The 25,756-nt window shown below is 34.5% G+C and overlaps 2 protein-coding genes and 1 long non-coding RNA gene across 4 annotated transcripts in view; 1 reads left to right on the top strand and 2 right to left on the bottom strand.

The window, feature by feature from the left end:
* LOC149017231 (uncharacterized) overlaps positions 1–1,163 on the bottom strand; it is a 37,848-nt gene extending 36,685 nt beyond the window's left edge. The window contains exon 1 of one of the 2 annotated variants that reach the window (XR_016172793.1): positions 850–1,163. This is a non-coding gene — a long non-coding RNA (uncharacterized LOC149017231). Of the gene's footprint in view, positions 1–108; positions 225–849 lie in introns of those variants that run through there. The other variant, XR_016172791.1, reaches the window with a different exon arrangement.
* A 1,929-nt stretch (positions 1,164–3,092) lies between these two features.
* On the top strand, positions 3,093–10,027 carry LOC149017230 (vacuolar-sorting receptor 3-like). Its single transcript, XM_089151562.1, has 12 exons — positions 3,093–3,882; positions 6,306–6,998; positions 7,079–7,167; positions 7,295–7,364; positions 7,440–7,523; positions 7,629–7,705; positions 7,780–7,861; positions 8,247–8,329; positions 8,410–8,476; positions 8,816–8,944; positions 9,053–9,162; positions 9,327–10,027. Exons 1-12 carry the CDS (start codon positions 3,564–3,566, stop codon positions 9,423–9,425), a joined length of 1,902 nt encoding a protein of 633 aa, XP_089007688.1. The 5' UTR covers positions 3,093–3,563; the 3' UTR covers positions 9,426–10,027.
* Positions 10,028–10,938: 911 nt separating this feature from the next.
* On the bottom strand, positions 10,939–13,049 carry LOC149017229 (uncharacterized). Its single transcript, XM_089154216.1, has 5 exons — positions 12,265–13,049; positions 11,853–12,116; positions 11,698–11,763; positions 11,521–11,586; positions 10,939–11,398 (listed from the first exon to the last, which is right to left on the bottom strand). Exons 1-5 carry the CDS (start codon positions 12,925–12,927, stop codon positions 11,306–11,308), a joined length of 1,152 nt encoding a protein of 383 aa, XP_089010342.1. The 5' UTR covers positions 12,928–13,049; the 3' UTR covers positions 10,939–11,305.
* Positions 13,050–25,756: the final 12,707 nt, after the last annotated feature.

The raw sequence follows: 25,756 nt of genomic DNA, 5'->3' as shown, positions 1-25,756 counted from the left end.
GTGGATCGTATCACTGACAAAATGAAAACCCAACCATAACTAGCAACAACACAATGAAGAAATGAACACACACCTCAAGCAAATGCGAGAAGAAATGAACACACACACCTCAAGAAGAAAAAGAGAAGTAGCAGTAGCGAGAAGCCTTGAAGGAGAGCAAGTTTGAGCAGTCGCCGTTCAAACTTCAGAGTTGAGAAGAAGTGAGAGCTCGCGTTAGGGTTCGAGGCAGTTTGGGATGGGTTTTATAAAATAATGTGTTTTTACCGTTATACCTCCATCTTGATTTTAAAATTTCAAGTATGCCACCGCGTAAATGAAGATAATGCATTGTCCCCATTGTGGATTAAAAAGTCATTATGGATTTGGGATTTTTATTTGCAGCAGCAGCTAGCGGCTGCGATCGCGCCACGTGCGCAAATATGAGTCCAACGGCTGTAAATAAAAATGCGATGTAAGTGTAAATATAAATTTTTTTATTTTATAAAATCATAACTAATTTTATGAAATTTACAAAAAACAAATCCCTGAAATATCAGTTACGTTCACTCAAGCTCTGCTTGATTATATTTCTCTCTCAACCTTTCCTCTTTTACTCAATTTCTCAGAATGACATCAAAAAACAAGAATGGGAAATTTAAGATATAAAATCATGGGTTTGTGCTTGTTTGCATTCCAAGCTTCCATCTGAACAACCATTTTCACGGAACAGATTTTCATTTATCTCCACCAGTTGATTCCCTGTAGCTTTAGAAAGATCTAATTGGGACTTTATGGACGTCAAGTAACACTTTTTGCAAAGATATAAGCCAAATCCAGTGAAATCACAGAGAAATAGAAGAAAAAAAGTACCTTATTTGAAACCTGATTTTCTAGGTTATCCTTGTCACGAAATCTTTGACATTCAACGAGCTCAAATCTGAAACTGAAACTGCTATTCTTGAATTGACCCAAATGTGCGCTCGATCACTCAAATTTTATTTTCGTGCGTTTCTTCTTGTCTCTGTTTCAGCTGAAAGATTTGCCACTCACAGATGCTCTCAAAGCTAGAGCCAAGGAAATCATCTTCAAATCGAAATAAATAAAAAACGTCCTTTATTATTCATTTAGAATCTTCATTTTGTTCGATGTGTTTCTCGTAAACAGCAAGTGGACCGAGAAGAACGGAAGAGAGTAAGAAGAAAGAGGGAGAATTGAAAAGCCCTAAACGTTATCTCAATCGGGTGAACACCAGGGATTTTTTTTTTGTAATTTTCAAACAATTAGTTGGGATTTTATAAAATAAAAAATCTATATTTACACTTATATCCCCTCACTTTTATTCACAACCGTTGATTCACATTTGTACACGTGACAAGATCGCGCAGATTAGGAGAGTGCGCAGCAGCGGGCGATTGGCAAATAAAAATCCATGAATTTTGAAAGTTTTTCTATTATTTTAAATAAAAATCAAAATAAGAATAATAGATGTCAAATGATTTAAAACAATGAAAAAATCTTATAATAGAGACTGATAAAAGTTATCAAACACCATAATTCTTCTGTTAATTTTTTCCATTGAATTCTATTTATAGTGTTAATACCTTTTTAAAACTCCAAATTACCTGATTTGAAAATATGTTTTATAATATTACCCTCAATTAATATTACTGTTAAAACCTAAAATACTCTCAATTTTTTTTAATAGTTAAAACCCTAAAATTTCCTTTATTAATTTTATTAATAAATTCTACAATTCTCCTATGTTCTTTATCTATACATTTCTTTTTCATCATAATTAATCAAACAAATTTGAACGTCTTTCTTATGTTTTCTTTTCTTTGTTTCTTTATTTTTCTTTTTCTTTTTCTTTTATTCATTCGTAATAAAGAGCTGCATTTAAATTAAATGACATAGTATTTGTGGGTCTTGAAATAAAATTAATTAAGAGTAATTTAATGTTTTAACTACTAAGATAATTAAAAATATTTTGAGACTTTCATAATAATATTACTTGAGGATAATTTGAAATTTAAACTAAAATATCTTTTTAGTTTAAGGTAATTTAGGATTTTAGAACAATATTTAACAGTAAAGTTAAAACTTAACTGAAAAAAAAAAAAAGGGGAGTATTTGATAACTTTGCTAGTTAAGAAGATAAGTGATATTATTCAACTAAAAGAGGTCCAAGTGTCATTTGATCCACTAAGAGGGGAGGCAAGTGATATTTACCCTTTTCAAAAAGATATAATACCTTTGAATGAAAAATCTTATACTTAACTCGTATTCTTCTACTTTTTGCAATCACTCATCTTCTTTAATTATTATATTTATATAGTTTATATTTTTGCATTAAATTTTTTTAAAATATTTTATTCTTTGCTGTCACCTTCCCTTATAACTATGAGAGGGTAGTATTTAAAATGAATAAATAAAAAATAATTTAGACTAATTTTTAATAGAGTTCTTATTGATAAATTAGACATAACTCAAGTCCCTCAGGGGTGTGCATTAATATTAGTGGCAACTCATGAGGTGTCTCCTCCTCCATGAGTTATGCTTGCTGCTTCTATATAATTATATTTCAATAAAATTAAAAAAATTAAAAATAAAACTCAAGGCAACCCTAAAAATTTTCATTAAACATTGATTGTTTGCTAGATAAAAAAAGCCAGAAAAATAAACATGTGGGACTGAGACATACCTGTAGTAGAGTGGGAGAATTAAAAAAATAAAAATATTTTGCAGAAAAGTTATAAATATGAGTTAGCATATTCCACTAAATTTGTGACTTTGAAAGATGGTGGAATTTTTTCCCACTCCACTTGAATTCTTTCAAACAAATGAATGCTTATCTTTTTAATTTGTGACATGTATCATTTTCTTGTTCAGCTTATATCGTGTCGTAGCCCTGCCGCTGCGATTCACTTACGTCTTGACCGATATTAAATGATATTACCCATTTACCCCCACACAGCCACACTTGCCTTGATTAGAATAACCACGTGTCGGCAAAAAGATCGCTACGGCATGCGAGCGTAGCGTAACTAGTGGCAAGTTTGTACCAAAAATAGACTTGACTGGTGGCTAATCAAACAAGAAACCCAATTAGAGAACGAAACAAGAATCCATCTTTCCGGAACGTTCCCCACACGGAGTAACAAGACCAGAGCAGGGAACACTCAACACTAACAAAATCTCTTTTCCGCCCTTTCTCTAGTTTCGTTGTACTTCACGGAATGACATGAATTGTTGAACGGTCAAGAGAAGCTGCATCAAAATTGAAGGATCACAATAAAAAACGCCACTGCAACTCTGCTAACAGTAATCAATTTTGAAGTTTCCATCCGTTTTCTGGCGGAATTTGGTTTCCTGTTTGTTGCATTCTCTGTCACATATATTTTTCTTGAAACAGTGTAACTAAAAATTCCAGTTTACAGACTTATCTCTTACTAGGATTTCTTTCTTAAGAACTGGAAAATGAGGTAGGGTTTGTTGATTGTTCAAACTTCATCGTCACATCTTGTGATCGTAATTCCTTGCTTACATCCGCTAACTCTGGTTTTGAGCTCAGTGAATTTCGTAATATGGAGAAGCAGGGATCAGTGTTGGGGTTTAGTCTAGGGTTTCTGTTGCTTTCGTTTTGGGTTTCTTTTATATCTCGGGCGACGGCAAGGTTCGTGGTGGAGAAGAACAGCTTAACTGTGTCATCGCCGGATAGTATTAAAGGTAGTTATGACAGCTCCATCGGAAACTTTGGAATACCCCAATATGGAGGAAGCATGGCCGGGGCGGTTGTGTATCCGAAGCAGAACATGAAGGGTTGTAAAGATTTTGACGACTTTGGCATATCTTTCAAGCCAAAAGCTGGAGCTCTCCCAACATTTGTTCTGGTCGACCGAGGAGGTATTACTTGATTCTGAATTCTGAATTTTGGACTCTGAAAAATGAAGTGGGGATGGATGGAACTTGTTAGTACTTTCTATTAATGCCAAATGTATTCATTTATTTGCTTAGAAAGTTACATTGAGATTTTTGGTGGAATCTGTATCTTCATAAGTCATGTGTGATGTATTCATCGACTGTACTTTGTCTGCTTTAACACTTGCAACCAGTTGTATTTTAAGCACTAGCATGTATAGAGTGGCGTGGAGTGGACTGTTCTAAATGGATGAAGTTCCCATATTGAAACATGTTATGTAATTGGACTCAGTTGCTCCACAGATCTTGGGGCTAATGATATTGCACTCTCTTTTTTAACCTTCTGCATTTCCCTGTTTGTTTGGCGTAGATAAATGCAGCTCACTTCATGTATTCCATCCATTCTTAGTGGCTATGAGGAGAGGAGAGGGAGAGAAGGGAGGGGTTTTGAATTTGCATATGCTTTTGCTAGATCCACCTGATATCAATTCTTCTTTCCTGTACATAGACAACCAATGCAGGATTGTTATATATTTGCAATCAAACAACTTTTCTCTAAAAGATTTGCAACTTAACACAACCTGACTGACCTTTTATATGAAACTGCTTCATAGGCTATTCAGAAGAGGTATATATGGTTTTTCTACAACTTTGAACCAGAGAAAAATATGGTTGATAAAAAAAAAAAAAGATTTTGAAAGAGAGTAGAGTAGGATTGATCAAATTTCCAAGTTCAGGTTTGGGGTTGATCATCCATAAGTAAGACAAGGTGACATACTGACCTGGGCTATGTTATTTGATTTTTGCCTGGTGAGGATTGATAGTTGGGGGAATGTTAAGTCCAGCTATAGGTTAGAGTTAATTGTTGTCATGAGGAACAGGTTTTAATAGGTTGTAGTAAAATCTGGAATCTGAACTGATCTGCCATTTTGCTTGTTTGTTATGTGAGCCAACTAACTGACTAGACACTTTACATAGATAAATTTCTGGTTTTGCTCTCAGTTTGTCGGACTGTGCACAAGTGTGTTGATATTTTCATAGATTTAACGATTGTTGTTATTGTATCTGTTCTTGATGTAAATCCAGGTTTAGGGTTAATCTTCCAGGATCTTCTAGAAGGGAACCAACACTCAACTGGGGTTTCTTGGTGTTTTGGCTAGGATTTAAAGTGGTCTCCAAGGCTGCTGGAGTGCTAAAGTAAGTCTGAAACTTAAGGGAATTCAAAACTCAGAATTCAAAATTTGGATTTTTAGGTCAACCTAGGGTTTCAGTTGGGCTGGGTGATGGATTAGGGGTTGCTGCCTCCAATATTCAGAAGTAGTAGAACTGCTAGTCTGCAGATTAGAAACGGTTTCAGAGAAGGGAATTAAGTTTGGAAAGTTTTAGGGTTTTCTGGAAGTTTGAAAAAAAAATTCTGTAACTGCTCTGCAAGGAAGATGAAATGCAGAAACTTTTCTGCTCCAAAACTAGGGTTTTTATGGTGAAACTGAGATTAGATTCTTGTTCAACAGGCTTTTGGGCGATCCTATAGAAGGTATAATGTTGCGTTTTGGGCCTGGAACGAGGGAGTCCTAGTTGGGGTGGGATATGAAAACATGGGAAGAAGGAGATAGAGATGGCTTCTAGGGTTTGGCAAAGGAGCTGTAATGATGGGGGAAGGGTCTGTACTTACTTGTATGTGGAGAAGGATGACTTTGACTGTTGTTTGAATGCTGTAAACAGTGAGTAAATGTCTAGAAAGTTGAAGAAACAAAACACCAAGCCAACCACAGGTTCTCCTCCAAGGATCCCCGCGGCTTCCCAAGTCAATATTCAAACTCTATTTCAATCAATTAATCCAATCTGAAAAAACTTACATTAGAATAGCCTATAACAAAGAATTCAAACTCATATTGGGTCACCCCGACTGTTAGGTCCCATCACAACTTAACTTAGACTTTGAAAATGTATCTAATTACTACGTGATCTCAGCCCTCAGATCTAAGATCTCACTTCAGTCATCTAATGCTAATTATATAACTTCATATTACAAACAAACTAGACCCAAAAAGGAGATAACTCTTCCTAATTTAACACAACTCTATGACTCATTCCAATTGAAACATCAAAAGAAATGACTTAATTTCACACTTCTAAATAAACTGAACTACTGGATTTTGGGCTTCCTTATAGCTCGATCTAGGGGTAAGAATTGACCATTCTACCCTTGGGATGGATTTGGCCTCCTTGATTCATCGTTGAGCTTGGGCCCATTATTATTATTATTTTTTTTTTGGGGGGGGGGGGGGGGGGGGGTTTTCCAACCCTGGATACATCAACTGCTTTTAGTTACTTGTACTATCAAATGTCAACTCTTGTATTAATGAAGTTGCATTTAATGGACTGGAACACTTCATATTCCTGTACAGATTGCTTTTTTGCCTTAAAGGTTTGGAATGCACAGAAAGCTGGGGCTGCTGCAGTGCTTGTAGCAGATGATATAGAAGAACCACTGATAACGATGGATACACCCCAAGAGGATGGGGCATCTTCAAAGTATGTTGAAAACATAACAATTCCATCTGCCCTTATTGATAAAGACTTCGGTGAAAAATTGAAGAAGGCAATCAGGGTTGGGGATATGGTCAATGTGAACCTCGACTGGAGAGAAGCTGTTCCACATCCAGATGACCGTGTGGAGTATGAGTTATGGACCAATAGCAATGATGAATGTGGGACAAAATGTGATATGCTGATGGAGTTTTTAAAGGATTTCAAGGGTGCAGCACAGATTCTTGAAAAAGGTGGATATACACAGTTCACGCCCCATTATATAACCTGGTACTGTCCTCGAGCATTCACTGTAAGCAAACAATGCAGATCCCAGTGCATAAATCATGGAAGATATTGCGCGCCTGACCCTGAGCAGGATTTCAGTCAAGGTTATGAAGGGAAAGATGTTGTTATTGAAAATTTGAGGCAATTATGTGTTTTCAAAGTGGCAAGTGAGAGCAAAAAGCCTTGGGTTTGGTGGGATTATGTAACTGATTTTCAAATAAGATGTCCAATGAAGGAAAAGAAGTACAACAACAAATGTGCTGATGCTGTTATCAAATCTCTAGGTAGATTTGTTGCTGCTAACCTAGATCTAAGATTAGTTCATCATTAAATACAAGTTAACATAAAGTTCGCATTTGGACAGGTCTTGATGGTAGAAAGATTGAGAACTGTATGGGAGACCCCAATGCTGACTCTAAAAATCCTGTGTTAGAAGAAGAGCAGGAAGCCCAAGTAGGTGGCTCCACCTCCTTTATGTAAATGCTTTTGTTCCATATTTCAGTGAATTTGAATGCCTAATCTATAGAACATCCTTTGGAACTGTTATTTGAACTATAACATGATAAGAAAACTTCTATAGGTTGGGAAAGGATCAAGAGGTGATGTGACCATACTACCTACCCTTGTTGTTAACAATCGACAGTATCGAGGTTAGTATTGGAAGCTTTCCCTTTTTTCTGTAATAATTTCTGGCATACTTCTCATTCTATAATATGTTGAAACAGGGAAGTTACAGAAAGCTGCTGTTTTGAAGGCTATTTGTTCTGGTTTTGAGGAAACTACTGATCCAGCTGTGTGCTTGAGTGGTGGTGAGAATTATTAATAACTCAAAGAGTCAATTTTGGAATTGTGATTCCTCAGGTTGTTTGCTTACTTGTGAGTTGTGACTATCCTCTCATTGGATCTTCTTGCAGATATAGAGACGAATGAGTGTTTAGATAATAATGGTGGTTGCTGGCAAGATAAATCACTTAATGCTACTGCCTGCAAGGTTTTAACTTCAGCCATGTAGATTGATATGTTCAGCTGTTTCTCTCCCTGTTAATAGTTGCATTGTTTTCATAGGATACATTCCGAGGAAAAGTGTGTGAGTGTCCCCTGATTAATGGTGTTCAGTTCAAGGGAGATGGTTATAGTACTTGCAAAGGTAAATTTGTATAACCCTCTGTTGTGAATTTGATTGTACCTCGTTTTTAATGTTCTATAAAGAGTTATTGTTGTCTCCTAGGGTCTTGGTTAATTTCTCCTCCTGAGATTGCTATGGGCCTGGGTTCCCGACCGTGCCCCCCCCTCGCGGCCCCCCCTTGGGGGTTCATTCATCCTCCCCCCCCCCCCCCCACCAAAAAAAAAAAAAAAAAGCTATATATATTTACATGGGATAAAATGTGCTTGTTTTCTGTTGCAGTTTCTTCTGGTTGAATTCCTATTGCATATAGTTTGTTTCCTTGTTGCATCTTGTGACCTTTTACTATGTTATTAGTTATTACATACGAGTCCCCCCCCTCCTCTTTCTTTCCTTGTGTGCCTTGCAGCAAGTGGACCTGGATGGTGCAAAATAAATAACGGGGGTTGTTGGCAGAAAACTAAAGATGGTCACACTTTCTCAGCTTGCGTGGTTGGTGATTCTTCAATTGTTTCCTCTTTAGTGGTTGGATTTTGATGAGTATTTTAATTATTTCCCTCTTTCAACATCAGGATAGCAAGGAAAATAAATGCGAGTGTCCCCCTGGATTTAGAGGAGATGGAGTAAAAAATTGTGAAGGTAAGAATGCTCACAGACCGGCATTTCTGTTCTAGATTATTGGTAAAGGAAGGGGCATAAAGAGAAAAAGAAATGATGGGGGTGTTAAGTCAATATCCTATGCCAGGTTCAATCTGCCTAAATACATATTGTACATACATTAGAAATTGTGCAAGGGAAATAATTGCTATGGTTTTCCAATTATGCTTCTCTAGGGCTAGGCGGTGCCTGGGTTAACCACTTGGAAGTGTGCTCTTTTTTTATTATGGACTGAGATGTATTAGTGTATCTACTTCAATTCTAGCATGAATTATAAGTGCAACTTTTAACTACAATTGCTCTGATCTCCTGTATTGATAGATATTGATGAGTGCAAAGAGAAAAAGGCTTGCCAATGCCCTGAATGCACGTGTACCAATACGTGGGGCAGCTATGACTGCTCTTGTAGTGGAGACCTCTTGTACATGAAGGAGCATGACACTTGCATAAGTGAGTTTTTCTTTTTTACCCGAAGTTTTGTCATTTGGTAGACATGAGCAGGTACTTCTATTATTTGTAGGGTGCTTTTCTTGATTTCATTGCACGGTTCATCTTCAGGTAAGCAGGCAACTGAAGCAAGGAGTACGTGGGCTGCTGTTTGGGCCATTGTTATAGGCTTGATCATGGCTGCTGGTGGAGCTTATCTTGTTTACAAATATAGACTGAGAGTAAGTTTGTTCCTTATGTTCACAAATATAGATGAATAGATTGTGTAACTTCAAAAGGGCTATGGGCTTACTATGATAGCCATGTATTTGATTATTGCAACTGGTGTGTTGAGCCTAGTCTTGTTATGTGAGGTTGCTAATATCTGATCTTTGTGTCTTTCCAGTCATACATGGACTCAGAGATTAGAGCTATAATGGCACAGTATATGCCACTGGACAATCAAACGGAAGTCCCAAATCATGTCAGTGAAGATCGTGCATGAACACAGGATCCTTGCTGTTGAACTTCCATGCATCCTCAACCAGTGCAGAAATATAGTTTGCGTTGCTTTCAATCGCTTGAAGTATCTCCAGAGAGCGGGGCCTCAAGATTTTGTAAATTTATGGTGGATTCGTAAGAGGTTTGAGCACACAAGCTTAGCCCCCTTGGTGCAAGATGAGTGGGGGAAATTTAAAGTAGGTTGGATTGATGGAGAGACTAGAAGACGGACTATAATTCTTGGAATCACTGTTCTTGTCATGACTCAGGTTCTGGATGTTATCTAAGAACTGTTGATGTAATTTCCGTAGTGTTAATTGGTTGATGCGGCCTAAATTCTCTCACTAAATGGCCCACTCCACTGTATTATCATTTTTAATTGGTAAATGTATGGTTTTTGGGACCTAGATGTTAAAGATATGGTGATCATATGATGTCTATACGAGTTGGTGATCATATGATGTCTATCTGATACAGTTGCTCTTCAAGATTACCAATAGTCATGGAACATATTAGTTTTAGCCAGCAGAAATTTCATGCACAGCTGCATAGGAAGTTAGCATGAGAAGGGGAATATCGAAACTTTTCATCCTAATCAAATCAGAAAACAACTCATCAGAAAAGTTCAATGAGTTCTGATCTAATATTCTAATGTAGCATGAGGGCAAGGCATTGAAATAGCTTGTGTAGAAAAACTGTCCCTCTGGACTTTGCTTTTGCAAAAGTCTCAGGCACAAGATTTGCCCTTTTTTATATTAACTCACTTGAATAGATGTAGAGTTTAATGCCAAATCATGTGAAGTTTTTCATCTTGGTATACATGATTACTTGCTTGTGTTCTTTCTCATGTTTGTGCAGTCTTCCCAGCATTTCGTTGTTTAAGAACTCAAACAAATAGAGAAGGTTATCCGGTCACTGACTCACATGAAGCCCAGAGGCATCTTCTATCGCTTTTCGTCATCCAATGGCCTGAAATTGTGATTCTTTTTCACTTGAACAATGTGTTATCTCTCCTATTATCATCGAAGGTTGTTTAGTTGGTAATGCCTGATGCCTTTTAGTGAATAGTTCTTGTATTTGCCTCTCTCTCTAATGGTATACCTAATAGTCCCCACCCCATAATATCTAGCTACCAGTTCCAACATAAAAATAGGTTAACTCCTGCTCTTATCTGACCACATCAATCAAAATACCAAATATAAGATTGTTCCAGAGATTCATCTGTATCTTATCTGTTATAAACCCAATCTATTGCAATAAATTAGATCATGATTAAGTCATTGGGAAAATTTACTAGAGTTCTACACAACTTTTAAGATATTCTATTATAATATGAAGTCAATTGGTTCATTCGGAGATTGTGGGCATGACATGTTTTTAAATTCCTTTGTTGTCTGTTCACATTATTTTTTTTAGTATCATCGTTTGTTAATAGTTCTCATCAGTTCATTGAACATTAGTCAGCTTATTTGTCCCATAGAAAAACCTTTAACAAAAAAAAAAATAATAATAATAATAATAATTTTTAAGTACTTCTGTTGTTCTCATTTTAACCATGTTTTGCCAACTGCAGAGATGAGAAAATTTAAAGAAATAATTGTTCCCGTAAACTAAGTTCTCATCTCCAGCAGTTTCAGTTCACATGGTGGGATGTTGGAAACAGAACCAAATGAGGGGAAAAAGACAGACTGAGAAAAGGGTTTCTGAATTACATATTTGGATGATCAACTCATTACAAGATATGAATTAACAAGTCTCTTTCCTCTGTTCTTTTCTGTTAAGTGTTAAATCTAACGAGCTGAAGTAGTAAATGGATTGACTTATTAACATCATAGTTATCCAGCAGCACCTTCTGCATGCCTTCCAAAGTTGTCATTATCATCATCATCTGGTTGTAGATAGCTTCAAGTCGAGCCCAATGTCCATTCCATTGTAAGCAATGGGAGCATACATCCATAGATCATCAGAGCTCAAGAGCTACAAAGATCCAAAGAGAAAATTGGGTAAAAAATAAAATTAGTTTACTTTCTCTAATGGATATATTTTGGTGTTGTGGGAACCTAAAAACTGAAAAGTAGATTACTTGCAAGTGTTCTTACCTTGATTTGGAGCTGCAAAAATTTGACATACTGTACAGCTTCTTCTAGCATTGTACTGATGTCTACCTGCAACATATATCCATTTAAGAGAGAATGAGTTGAAGAATAGATGATGCAATGTTGATCATTTAAAGAACAGTAATACAAGACCAGGTTTTCATGGCTTTAGTTTCTCACCTTTGTGCCATTAGGTACAAGATTTTGTAGGATTCTTAGTCGCTCGTTGATTCTTTCTCTTCGCTTCTGTAAATTGAGAGAAAGTAATGCCTTAGATTAAGATGATTATTCATTACGGATCATTTGAGTTTGTACTAGTTGTAAGAGTTGTTTACCCGAGCATAGAGGCTCTGGGGATCTGTGGCTGAACCCCTACTGGCTCTTGTTTTCCCTTTCATTATTATGTTTAGAGCTTCAGGACCTTTGGAGCTTGAAGTTGCACCTCCTCCATTTAGCTCCTGTGAAGCATTGGAGTCGTCTTCGGAGCAGTCACTGCTAGAAGTCTGCACGTTTGTACCAGCATTCTCTTCATCATCATTGCTGTTTAGGTTCAGCTTCTGGGTTTTCTTTGATTGCACATTTTTCTTAGTCTTTTGAACCTGTAATTTAAGTTACAAATACTCTATGAGAAAACATGAAAAAACAAAACTGTGCTAGGTTTCATGCGGAAATGTGGAGACTTGTGGGTATGTTGTCTGGCTCTTAAAGATGATCAAAAGAAATTACTGGCTATCATATGACACTTACTTCTCCTGTTGGAATCCGAGGCTTCTTCCTTGAGTATTCAGATTTTTCTTCTGGGTTGACATTGGGATCTGGCATCGCAGGTCTCCTCTTTACTTGCTGAATTTTCTTCTCGTGAAGAGAAATGGTGGCCGCGGCCTCTGGGGATCCACCAGACTCATGTGCACTGTCACTGCTCATGTCTTCATTCAAGCAAGCAATTTCTTCCCCTGAGTTATTCTCAGCAAAGAGCTGAATGGAGGGGTTAATCATAGTGAAATCCATGGACATGGAGCTGTTGCTACTGGTCGCCAAGGTTTGATTTGAATGGCTCAAATAGTAGTGGTGGCCATTGTGGTGGTGTGATGGTAGTAAGAGGCCACTACTGCCACTGCTATAACTCCCACTGCTATAGCTACTCCCTTGAGGGTAACAGATCAAACTGGAATTCACACCATCTGAACCATAGTATGTGCTCTCATCACTCCCAGTAGTATTGCCAGCGGCAGCATCATGACCCGGCCAAAGCGACGAAAGAGTACCTAAGCTCAAGGTCGATCCAGCTTCGTGATCATGGGGAATGGGGAAGGACCCAAGCAATTGTGCCATGAAATCTGACTCATCTGTGGAGAACATTCCACTGTAAGAACTCCATTCTCCCTCTGATAAACCTTCTACATGCTCCATTCTTGTTTATCTGATTTGGGTTTCAATAAAACAAATGGACTGGAGAGAAGTAAAGGTTTCTCCACTGGTTCTGTTTCTGTTATGCAGAGAACAGAGAGAGTATGTGTGTTATGCTGTTAAACAAGAAGCTCGATGTGTTGGATAATTAGCATCATGGAGCAGCCTTTTATACTCTGCAGCTTTGAAGAATGTTATCTGTACAGATTGAATTAAAAAAATAATTGAAGTTATTAAATTTTGATAATCTAATATTCTAACCAACTCAAAACTCCAGTTAACATCGAGGAGGTGGGTCCACTAACAACTCAGCAAAGACTAAATAATAAAACCCTTCAATGGTTTTAAAGGCCTGCCCCTGAAATGGTGCTGGGGTCCCCTTCTTATCAGTTATAGTTTTAATCTTTTAGTGTCAATGGAGATTAGAGAACAAAGAGAATTGAAGAAAACTGGGAGGTCAAATGACAATAATTGGAAAAACTGATTGTTATGATAAACTAATAATTGTTATGATTACTTCATCTCTTAATCTTAAGTTTACTGATAAAGAAAGATTGAAAGCGACCTTTATAGTTATTAGGAGAACGTGGGAAGGGGCATCTTGAGTATCTTAATCTGTAGGGAATTCTGAAATTCTTTTCTATTTGTTTAAGACTTGAAAGAATTAAAATAGAGAGACAGATGGAGAGGAATATAGAATGACATCAGAATGAACAGGTCGTGGGAATGGTAGTTGTATAAACACCATCTCTCAACTGAACCAGGCAGGGGATCTGCCGACCTCAGATTGTTGTTCCCTGCTACAAGATGCCATGGATAAATCTATTAAAAACAGATGAGCAACCCTTTTACAATTCAGGAGGTTTGATTAGTTTGATTTATCTCAAGCATATTGTCAGATCAGATAACAACAATAATAAGCTAGAATGTTAGAATGTGATTGTTATCCATCAACTCTAAAAATAAGTAAAAACAAGCTAGTTGGGTGCACCAATGGGTGCATGGGGGTTATCTCAATGAGGAGAAGAGAAATAGAAGTGTTGTGATCCCATTTGAACTCTTGGTTGAACTATGGTCAACCCTTGCTAGTCGGGCAAAACCCGTTCACATGAAGATTACGTCAGAGCGGGCTGGCATGTGTGATCGAGTAACCGCCTATGAGGCTTAAGATAGATTCAATGACAACACCACCCCGAGGGATGGGTTTTAGATCTCTGTGCTGAGTAGCTAGAGAGGAATGAGAGAGTGATCTCTGTGCGTAGTGAGTGCTAGCCAGCAATATGTAGGCAATGTGCCCAACCAAGACTATTAGTGGTAGAGGATCCAGACTCCAGTAGAACTATCATGACTTCAGGAAGACATTAGTGGGGGAAGCAATAGCAATGGGAGCAAAGTTAACTGTTATATAATGGAGATTGCCTTCACAAGTTCTCAATGAGTCTAACAATCTGGAGCTTGTAAATCTTTTGAAAGATAAAGGTAAAGCAATGCCTTCATGGAAAATAGTTAGCATATAGCATGGAGTGAGTGTTTCTTTCTCTTTTTTTCTTCCCATATAATAAAATGTAGTTGCTGACATTCCAATCCAGGAAACCATGTCAATGACGAGCAAGACAATTTGTCATTCTTGCAATTCATAGCTCTATGACTCTGTAACAAATGGGTGTATAAATCGATTTCATCATGTCTCTTTGACTCTTTCTTAGATGAACTCTCTCTTTACGAAAAACAAAAATAAGGACAAAACAATTGTCATTAGAATGCTTGAATGGGCAAGAAAAAAAAAAGTATTAGGTATTGTCGCACAAATATTAATAATGCATTTAGATATCAAGATAGCTGCTCCAAAGAAATATCTTCCATATTTGTTTGGGAAGTGTAGTCAGTAGCCCTAAAAAACGAGTGTGAATCATCTCCCGCATTACAACCACAAATTATGTGGGGCTCACAAGTATAAAATAATAAATATTTTAAAAAATAAATCTCATTATTCTAATCCTGTGGGCCCCCTTGTAATTTATGGTCAACAGTCATCGAGGAGCACAGTCGGAGAAGACAATCCGAATTCCCAAAAACTTGTGAAGAGAAAAAATTATCTTGTTATTCAAACTTTAGGCTGCGTTTGTTTGCTGAAATAAAGGTGGGGTGGGAAAAAAGGAGTGGGAAAATTCTTGAAAAGAGTGCAGATTTCTTACTTTTCCCTTAAATCCCAAAATAGTACATTGTTTGGTTGCTTGGGTGGGAAAGTGACAGACAAGTTTCTTTGAATCAAAGAAATTTGTCTGTTGATGTGGCAGTCCAACTTTTCCACCCTAAGCCATTTTAAAACCCGATATATTTCGTGGGCTTTGTAAGTTGGAAAAAGTAAAAAGCGAGACTCACCACTATCATTTTTCCACAAAACCCTTTCCTTTCATTTTCTTCTCTCTCACCCCACTATACATGAGACCCACATATTATTTTTTTTTCACCCTTTTTTTTTTCACCCCACTTTTACAAACAAACGCAGCCTTAATCTCAAAACCCTAAGGCTGCGTTTGTTTGCTGGAATAAAGGTGGGGTGGGAAAATTCTTGAAAAATGTGTAAATTTCTTACTTTTCCTTTAAATCCTAAAATGGTAGAGTGTTTGGTTGCTTGGGGTGAGAAAGTGGAAAACAAGGTTCTTTGAATCAAGGAACCTTGTCTGCTGATGTGGCAGTTCAACTTTCCCACCCCATGCTATTTTAAAACCCCACATATTTGGTGGAATTTTGTGGGAAAGTTGGGAAAAGTAAAAAAGTGGGACCCACCTGATCACTTTTCCACAAAACCCTTTCCTTTCCTTTTCTTCTCCCTCACCCCAATACATGTGGGACCCACATGTTTTTTTTTCCCACCCCTTTTTTCCCACCCCACCTTTGCAAACAAACGCAGCCTAAATTCTGCATGGAACTAAAAGCTGCAGGTGCAGAGAGAGCTCTGTGAAATCATGACAAAATCAAATATCAACTTAAATTTGGCCCAAACTCCAAGACATAACTCTCTCTCTCTGTCTGAAATTATGACTAAATCAAATCAAATATCAACTTAAATTTGGTCCAAACTCCATGTCGCAAATACTTGTATAATACACACAGGCGAACTGGAAATATTTCCAGCAACTCCGGCGATCCTCACGCTAAATCGTACGCGTGGATCAAAACATAAAAATATCACAATTAAATTACCAAAAAAGGAAAAGAGACAGAGAGATGATAATGGAAGCAAGGAAGGTCTTCTTCCTTTGAAGGGTCTTCTTCGATATATTTCAGCGCCGGCCATGGCACGATCCAGAAAGAGAATTGAATAAAAGAGAATAAAATCCAAAAGCTCTCCCAACAACACCCACGGCCGGCCATGCACCACAAGCCAGCTTTCTCTCTCACTTTTCTTCCCGTTTTCAGTTGAAACTTGTGAGCTGTTGTGTCTTTCTCTTGCCCATTCCGTTCAACGCATCTGAACAGTCATTCGATCTCATGGGTTTCTTTAGAAGGGAAAAAGAAAAATAACACTTTCAAATCTTGTAATAATCATGAATGGACCAGACATTCACGATACACGGGTGCATGATCATTGTTTCTCATAAAACAAGAAAACAAAAAAAAAAAGAAGCGATAATATCTTTTCTTTCTTTCTTCTTTCTTCTTCTTCTTCATTTGTTTTTAATATACCATCAGCCAAGATCAGACCCACCACCTCTCTACTCAAAGGTGTTGGTTTTACCAGCTGATCAACCCTGCAATAGTATCACAACTCGATTTGAATCTGTCATGACCAGTTCAACCATCTTCAATCAATTTTGATCACGCCAATCTCTCATAAGAGTCACTTTGCATTTGCTACTTTTAAGTATTATCTCTTTGTGTGTCTTTAGAGCCCAATTCAATGTATGGGTGCTTAGACTGAGCTAGCTTGGTACATATGAATACGTTAAAAAACTTAGATTCAACTTATTCTGTCAACTTCAAAACTTTTAATGCACTTAGCAATTATTTTCATTAGTAGCAGGAAAATTTGTACTAATTTGTAACATCAAACCATCTTTCATAAGAAAATTCACTGTAGTAGTTTCAGATCTTTTGACAATAAGGATAAAAGAAAATCTCTTCAGCACTGGGTGGTTGATGTTGATCAATTCTGGTCAACTGAAATATTTAATTTTCAAATTGATGTCATCAAGCCGTCATCTTTCATCTTAATTAAGGGGAATTAACCACTTCTTTGAGGCACTAAACTAGGTTTTTGGGAGGTCAATCAAGGGCATGTTCCTAAAAATGGGTCATGTGTGGTCCAACAATGTTCCATCTTCCTCTTTGAATAGGTTACATTGATCGGTATGAGGCTAAAATGGGTAATGATCATAGACTTAAGGTTATATTAATTATGATTAAGATTTAATTAAGTATAAAGTGTAGCATTACTTTTGTGACCAAGTGTAAACAAATCTTTCCAAGAAGAAATATAACAAATGAAAACCAGCATGATTTAGTACAAAACAGCATGTCTATAAGGTCTGTGATGTTCGAAGATCATAGATAATTAATACAATTATTATTGCTCTTTAAGAACTATTAATTAGCCATTATGTCCTAAATAACATATATACCCCCTAATAGAAAATAAGACTAACAAGTCAAACCATCTCTAAGGATATTCTGTCTTTCTTTCCTTTCCAAGGGATCCCTAGCTATATGGGACCTCAGACATAATTATACTCTCATGAAAATAGAAAAATTAAGAAGAGAAGTAGTTTAATTTTGTTGATAGTGATTCGATCTTCCCATTGTGCGGTCCTTCTAACTAAATAAATGTCTAATAAACTGAGTTAAACACTTCTTCATACTATAATAAACGTTTCGCCGGTGGCTTTCCACACTCCGAAGTCCAAACCGTCCTTTTCTCATTTTCTTTCTTTTTTTATTTTTAAGAGTAAGCATGATGTAATAATGAAAAATCAAAAATAAGTTTGTTTAGCCCCTTCAAAAAAACAAAAAAATTTGTAATGTAAATTTAAGTTTTCTTTGCAATGCAATATTTAAAAGAAAAGGAATGAGAAAAAAGAACATACTAAAAGAAGTGATATTAAGATTATATATGTGCCTTTCTCCCTTTTTTTTCCCATTATTTTCTTACATTCCAAACAGTCATGTGATAAAGTTTTTGATTTTTTGGTCAAGAGAATAGTGCTAGAATTCTTCAAATTATAAGATAATGGTGAATCTTTTTTATAAAAAATTGTTGATCCATTCTCCCTTTACCAACTACTTGACCAAGTCTTGTTTAAAAAATGTTGAGAATGATCAAATATCTTGATCTTTGCCAAGTGTGTTTTATGATACTTAGGGTTCAGAGTTCAAACATAGTGTGGCCCCCCAAATCATAGGTTAACCTCCATGAACCCCATCAAATGCTTCATTAAGAGAAAACAACTTAATTCATTAATTAAGATAAAAGATTATTACAGGGTTCTTATTGGGTTTTTTTCTTTCCTTCCCGGTAAGCAGGTTCTTATTGGATTAGAGTCATTGTCTTTTATTGTTTCAAGGAACAAGACTTGTGTACGGGAGATTTCCCTTATCGAGCTTGTCCTATAGGGAGACGGTCTTTGGTCATTTCGAATGGACATTTTCCTAATGATCATCCAACTGTAATTAATGCAAATCGTGCATGTAAGCCATTGTCGTGTTTTAGCAATAAAGGAAGTTGTTATCTTGTTTTTAAAATATTAAACATCTAAAATGGACCCAAAAAATATGAAATAAAAATATTTAAACTTTATAACTCATAAAAATATCATGACACAAATAATCATATAAACTAGAATTTTCTTGAACAATTCAACAAGAAATACCAATTTTGAGATGCCAGCTTACTAACATGGTTTATTCTAATAAAGAGTCCAAAATTTTGACTTTACCTGCTAACTACTAACTATTGGCTAAAGTCTCAAATGTCCAATAATAATTTGAGATAAAAAGATAAAAAAAGAAATACAGAAACCAGCTGTTTGGGTTTTTAAAAACTGATTTTGGTGGGATTGTTAGAAAAAATGGCTCTAATTGCAAATTTAATATTTCCTTCACCTAAACAGAAACTTAAAAACAACCATATCTATAGGGGGGGAGTTAAAAAGAAGAAGAAGAAATATTAAAATTCTTTTAATGATATTTGAATATCCATCTCACTTGTGGAACTACAACAAATTATATCTTAAAAACAGCAACATTCTTAAAATGTTTGGTTCTACTTCCACCAATCAATGATTATCGAGATTAACTTAATCAGGTATTATCATTTAAGTACGATTTATTGACTAAACAAGCCAATCAGTACAGTAGATTAAGGCCTTAATTAAGGAAGACTTACTAAATCTTGATGAAAATTTGTGAAACCCTAACTATTAATTTCTTCATTTTTGTGCAGTAAGGTAGGATTCCAGCAGTTCTGAGTAAGGTTTGAGATTGAGATCTGAGGTAAGATTATGAGTATCATTAGGAAAAGATTTGGTATGAAGTCCACTTGACATAGGTTTACACTAATTTTTCTAGTAAAAGATTTAAAGTTATTGTAAAGAACTGGTCATTATGCAAAATCTAGAAATGAAGTCACTAAGATTTGATAGTAATGATACATTTCCAGTTAGTGAGATCTTAGATTTCTATTCCCAATTAGAATACCTAATGATAAATTGACTAGCTTGGACATATATGTTATTGTGGATTAGTTTTGACTGATCTCTGGGTTTGTGTGGTTAAATAGATTGATGAAGGTATATATAATTGCATTGCTCTCCCATGCCAAACTATTAATAAGAACCCAAAATTTTTTTATATGGTTAATGCATATGAGCCACATTTTTGAGGAGAGAAAGTGTCAAGAAAGAAAGAGAATATAATGTAAATATACTTTTTTTATTTTTAACCCCCCTCCAAAAAAAAATAACAAATAATTTGATGATTATAAAAGAATTGAAATACCAAAGTTGTGAGAGATCTTAGTTATAGATTTAGTTTGAGGTAATCTTGACATAAGCATGACATTTGGATTAATTTTTTGTAAATATTGATTGGAAACTGTTGTCAAGAAGAACCAGTCATTCATGTAGATACCAAGAAAAGTGGAGAAAAAAATCTAGAAATAAAATTTAACAAGACTTTATAGTTTTGATCTACTACTAACTAATAAGATCTTATGGTTCTGTTAGCAATTAATGCCTTAGTGAATTAACATCTAATGATAAATAAAAATATATATCTACTAAGCAAAATTTCCATGCTTAATCTTATATCTAAATCAATTGACTAGTCTCTAGTCATTAATTGTTTCAAACAAGTTAGTAGCTTACCATCCCCTCTCTATATATTTTTTTAATTTTATTTATTATTTTTTTAGTACTTTGTCTTAGAATTTAGCTGGTAGTTTTGTAAATCATTTGATGGCCGGAGAACGATATCTTGTCTTTTGTCTCTTCCATTTGTGGTAAAGACACTAAAGAGGTCGTGGAGTCCTAAATCAAGCTACCTTACCTTATATCTTCATTATAGGGGTTATAAAGAATTTTTTTGAGGGCTACATTGTTATTATAATTATCTATCCATTTAGGGTTTCAATGATCTATACTTTTATGGCAAGATGATTTTCTCTAAAGTCTAAGGGAGAGGTGTGTTATGAGATGAGCAACACTAGCTTATTCAACCATGATAACAAGGTAGATCTCATATCTACATTGATCTAAGTAGTTTTGGTAAACAACATGAATACCTTAAACATATTGTGTGATTATTGTTTTTTACAATTTTCATCTCTCCAAGTATTATGGGAGCCAAACCAGAGGGAATCAGGAAATCTAAAGCATGGCTATTCATCCACTGCACTGTAGCATGTCTAGTTACAAAACCTAAACAATCTAAATGCTGATATTCTAAACAATCCTCTAAAATTTATGTTGGTGTTAATAAGACTTATTTGTCTATTAAATCTGATATTATTTTTGATTAATATGACACATAATCATAAAATAAATAGTTATATTCTAGTCTAAAGAAAAACTGTTACCATGATTATTTCTTCAATAGTGATTGTCGAGTTAATATTGATTATATCGTTGTTATCTCGGTACCAACTACATTTTGCCGCATAATAGTTCTTTGGAAACATTGGGATCTTGAGAATACATCAAAAATAATGAAATAATTATAAAATCTGAAATATAAAAACACCCATATTAATATCCATGGAAAAATAATTCATTAATAAAACAAATAGAATGTTCTTTTTCCCTTTGTATATATGCACCCTTTTAGTTGAGAAGTGATTTTCATTGACAAATATAATGGTTTTCTATACATTGACTTCTTAAATTCTTTATTATTACTATCTTCAGTAATCTATTAAATAAGTGGTTTACCATCTTAAATATTTACCTACATCTTAATTTTGTCTCATTTCTGGTAAAGAAATTCAAAAGTCAACCTTTTAAATCTGTGTGAGTCGAATTTCATATGCATTTTTCATTTTATTCTCATTATCTTATCTAGATGTATTAATTAAATGTTATTATATTGTAAAGAAACTAGGTTGTTACACATAAGAATTAATGAATATTTGTATTTTTACAACTAATGTATAAGATAAAGGAGCAAGTTTTCCACCGCCCACCAAAGTGCAGATTGTATCTTTTCATCAAAATTAATTTGATTTGAAGGTTGAAATACTAGAATAGCAAATGGCATTGTTAGTCTTCTATGAAAATCCAACTTTATAAATCTAATTGAAAGATTTGATTATGTTAAATAAGAAGTGAAGAGAAATTCCATCTAAAATAAATTAACCATTTTATTTTGTTGCTTTGCTTTGTTTGATTACCACTTGTATTTAGATCTGAAATTTATCGTTGTATATTCCGTAATTATATGTTAAGATTATTTTTGGTAATGAATTATATATTGGGCTTCTTACAGGTGACATTTACAAAATAGAGATACTTATTGTTTAAACCATAACATTAAAGCTTCTTCTCTACAAAATATATCAACCTAATTATTTGAGTATGACCTTAGATTTTATTGTATTATATTATTTTGGGAATCAAATAAATGCATCATTACACAAATCTCATATAATGAGAAGCAAAAAATAAATAAATTATAGTCATCTTAGTCCCTATAATTATCATGTCAATACCTTTAATGTCATTTTTTTTGGGTAGATCAATACCTTTAATATCTTGATTATTTGATGTGACATCTGCATGGTCAATTGATGGAAAATAAATATTTCCATTAATCCTTTGGTTAAGGAATTAGAACCCCAACCACTCCCATCTACTTCTAAATTCTTATGCTACCATTCTAGTATTGATATTTCTCTACAACTTATAAACCACTTAATTTGTAAAAGAATTAAAAAAAAAAAAAGTGTATATGAATCACATTAATTTATAAATCATTTGATTGTTTATTTTCAAAAAATTTGTTATAGAAAATAGTATTGTTCATGAAAATTGTCAAAATCATTTATCTATGCTAGATTAGAGGTTGCTTCCATAATTTGATTCTGATATATTGTTCATTTAGGATCTTGAAGTTCTTTTTGACATTAGTCAATTTTTTTATAATTTTAAATGTAATAATCTTCATTTTTTTTTGTTATTGTACATTGCATGTGTCTATATTTGATTTGTTGACAAATTTTTTTTATCTAATAAATATATTATAATCCAAAAGTCAACTTTTTTATCTATTCCACTTGTGGAACTTGAGATTCTTGTTAATTATTGTTCCCATTATTATAGCCTTGCCTAAACCCATGAGATGAATGTGGTCTACCAAATGAATGAATTAGGTTTGAGAAAACCTCAAGCATACTCTTTTAAGAACTTGTTATTTTGAGTATGTATAATAAAACAAAAGTCATAGACGAGCTTAGAGGGTTTGGAAAGAGCCTATAGAGTTTATTATGCGAATTAGGATTCCTCCAACTTCTTTTGTTGGGTAAGATGAAAAAAATGACATAAAAAATATAAGTATTTAACAATGGATGACAAAATGGATCTCACCATAGTCATTCAACAATGGACTATGGTGAGATCCATAAATGACTTGAAATCACATCAAATCAAAGGAAAAGGGTAAGAATTATATCAATTAAATTACTAATAACAATTAGAGCAAATTGCACTGACACTTCAAAATTGAGGCTTTAAAGCACTGGCACCCCACTTTTTGTTTGAAAAACACATAGGTTATCTATAAAAGGTTTTTATTCACTAGTAAGGGATATTGTAATTTATTTTAAAAGAAAAACAATTGGAATTGCTATTTTCATTAAATCAGCATTGCCTTGGTAATAATTAAGGGTGTAAATGGGTAACCGAAATCTACATCCAAATTCGCATCCGCATTAGTTTAGGGGTGTTCGAATCCGTCCGATTACTAATAGGATGCAGATATTGTATACTCATTTCTTACCGATTATTATCGGTTCGATAAAACTATCTTGATTAAGTTACTTATTTAGATTTATTTTTCTTATTTTTATAATTTTTTATCTGTGATATGTAATTATTTTTCTAGATTTTTTATTAAAATAGCTACCAAAGTTACTAATTTCTTAAATTTCAAGCATAGCCTTCACAAATAAAATGATAAAGATATAAATAGGTACTTTAAAATTTATATACAATCTGTATTCATGCACATTTAGAAGAATCTACTTAAGAAAATGACTATCCGATTATCATCCAAATCCGACTGAATCCGTCTAGAAACCATTAGGATATTATTTGTCCATCCAAATATAATAGGATGCGGTTATGGTAATACCACTATCCAATCCGAATCCGTCCGTTTACATCCTAGTAATAATGGTGTAAGTATAAAACCATCATTTTAATTTTATTTGTACTCCTTCCACTTAACGTATTTTCAGACATTGGTCAACCCTTTTTGACCATGTATAATCTTCGCATTTTATTATATTTTGACTTCTCTATTGTTTCTAATGATCTGTTTTTTTTTATTCAATTAATAAATGGATTTCCCCCCCCCCCCCTAAACCTCTCTTAAATTAAAAAGAAAAGTCAAATCTCCTAACCAATGGAAGTGGAATACCCTCTATGTCTTAATATTTTTCTTTTATACACATTCTTACCTAAAAAGTATATTTTATACATAATTGATATGATCAAGAAATTCCATTTTTATTGTTTATTGTTTTAGATATTAATGCATAAATCCTATCAACCATGTACAAAATAATTTATTGAGCATACTTAATTATGTTTGTGGTCCACTAAAAGAGTTTATTCTTCTATCAAAAGGGGAAAAAAAAAAATCAGAGAAATTTATTATAAAAGAAAAAAAATGTACGAAATAATTCCACTGTTTCTTTTTACTTGAAATAAAAAAAAATTTAGTCGGTCAGTCAATCAAACCAATTTTTCTTAATAATTTTTTGATGGATTCTATATGTTTTGAAAGTTGATGCCATTATAGTTGTGTAAGAGATAACCCCATATTTACCAACTACTACTTTGAGTAGGAGTAATTTTGAGGAAGAAAAAAAAATAAAAAATTTTAATATATCAAAACAAAATTCATTTTTGGTTCTAAGGTGTGCAATGTATATTAAAAAAATAGAGTAAAAAATACATAGACAATACAAGATTTTACATGACTCACTCTAAGGCTACCTCAATGGCCAAACATATGTAGTGTTTCACTGTGAGTAAGAAGAAGAAGATTACAATCTGGCTGATTTTTCAACATTCTTCTCGAATCTGTTAAGAGATTATAAATAATTACAAGTTAAAAGCCCCCACTTCAGCCAATGATGGGTTAGTCGAGCGGTTAAAAACTCAGACTCTTGGGAAGATCTTGGATTCGCACCCATCCGGTGGCATTTCGTTTCCAGTATTAAAAAAAGCACCAGTACCTAAAAAAAAAAACCCCCCACTCCAACGAGGTATTAAAAAGATCAAAATGCCCCGATATCCCAAAAAGAAACACAAGACCTTCAAGTAGTTTTTTTTTTTTTTGCCCGAAGACCTCCAAATATTTAGGGGCCTATAACCAGCCGTTTGGAAAGATTTGAAATTCTAAGGAGACCTATGTGTACTCGGCAATGGACAAAATTTGATACAGTACCAATTTCCATGCCAACCATATACATTCTGATACCGTGTACTAGAATCATTTTTCTATCTTCTTTTACAATATAATAATATCGACAAACCTTGCAGAATGTTAGATAGTGATATGTTTATCTTTCACTACATGTGATGATGAAATATGAAAATCAAATGTCAGATATAATTATTTTTTGGGTATAGACTACAAAGCCGATATGAAAGTTGATGCATGAATAAGTACAACAATCAATTACCTTATGCCCAAATAAACGCGTGGACTACATAAAAACCAATGAGCTTAAAGCCTTAAACAACCTAACACATGAACAGGAAAATGTGTTCCCCAAATGCTAGCAATTTCTAAAGAGAGTTGAGAGTTGACGTGATGATTGTAGTTGACATGGGAAACCTGCACAGAAATAATTTGGTACCATTATTGTTGGATTATATGAAATGTCGACCATAGTACTTATCACCCAAAAAGAAAATGTGCAATAGTACTTTGTGAGTTGTAACTGGAGTTCAATCATTTGGGGAATATTGTACGAAGGTATCACATTCGCTGGCAAGTTTGTCTTCAGGTAGTAGTCAATCTCTGGATTTGTTGTATTAGAAGATGGTTTGAACTTTGAACTTTGAACCTCAACGCATTTGTCTTTTCTTTCATGTCCTTTACACACAAA

The sequence above is a fragment of the Hakea prostrata genome, chromosome 4 (genome assembly GCF_041222555.1).
Source record: "Hakea prostrata isolate BN-2017 chromosome 4, UWA_Hpros_2, whole genome shotgun sequence".
Taxonomy (NCBI): domain Eukaryota; kingdom Viridiplantae; phylum Streptophyta; class Magnoliopsida; order Proteales; family Proteaceae; genus Hakea; species Hakea prostrata.
The sequence above is the reverse complement of the archived record's forward strand: the minus strand, read 5'-3'. Positions and strand labels throughout refer to the sequence as shown.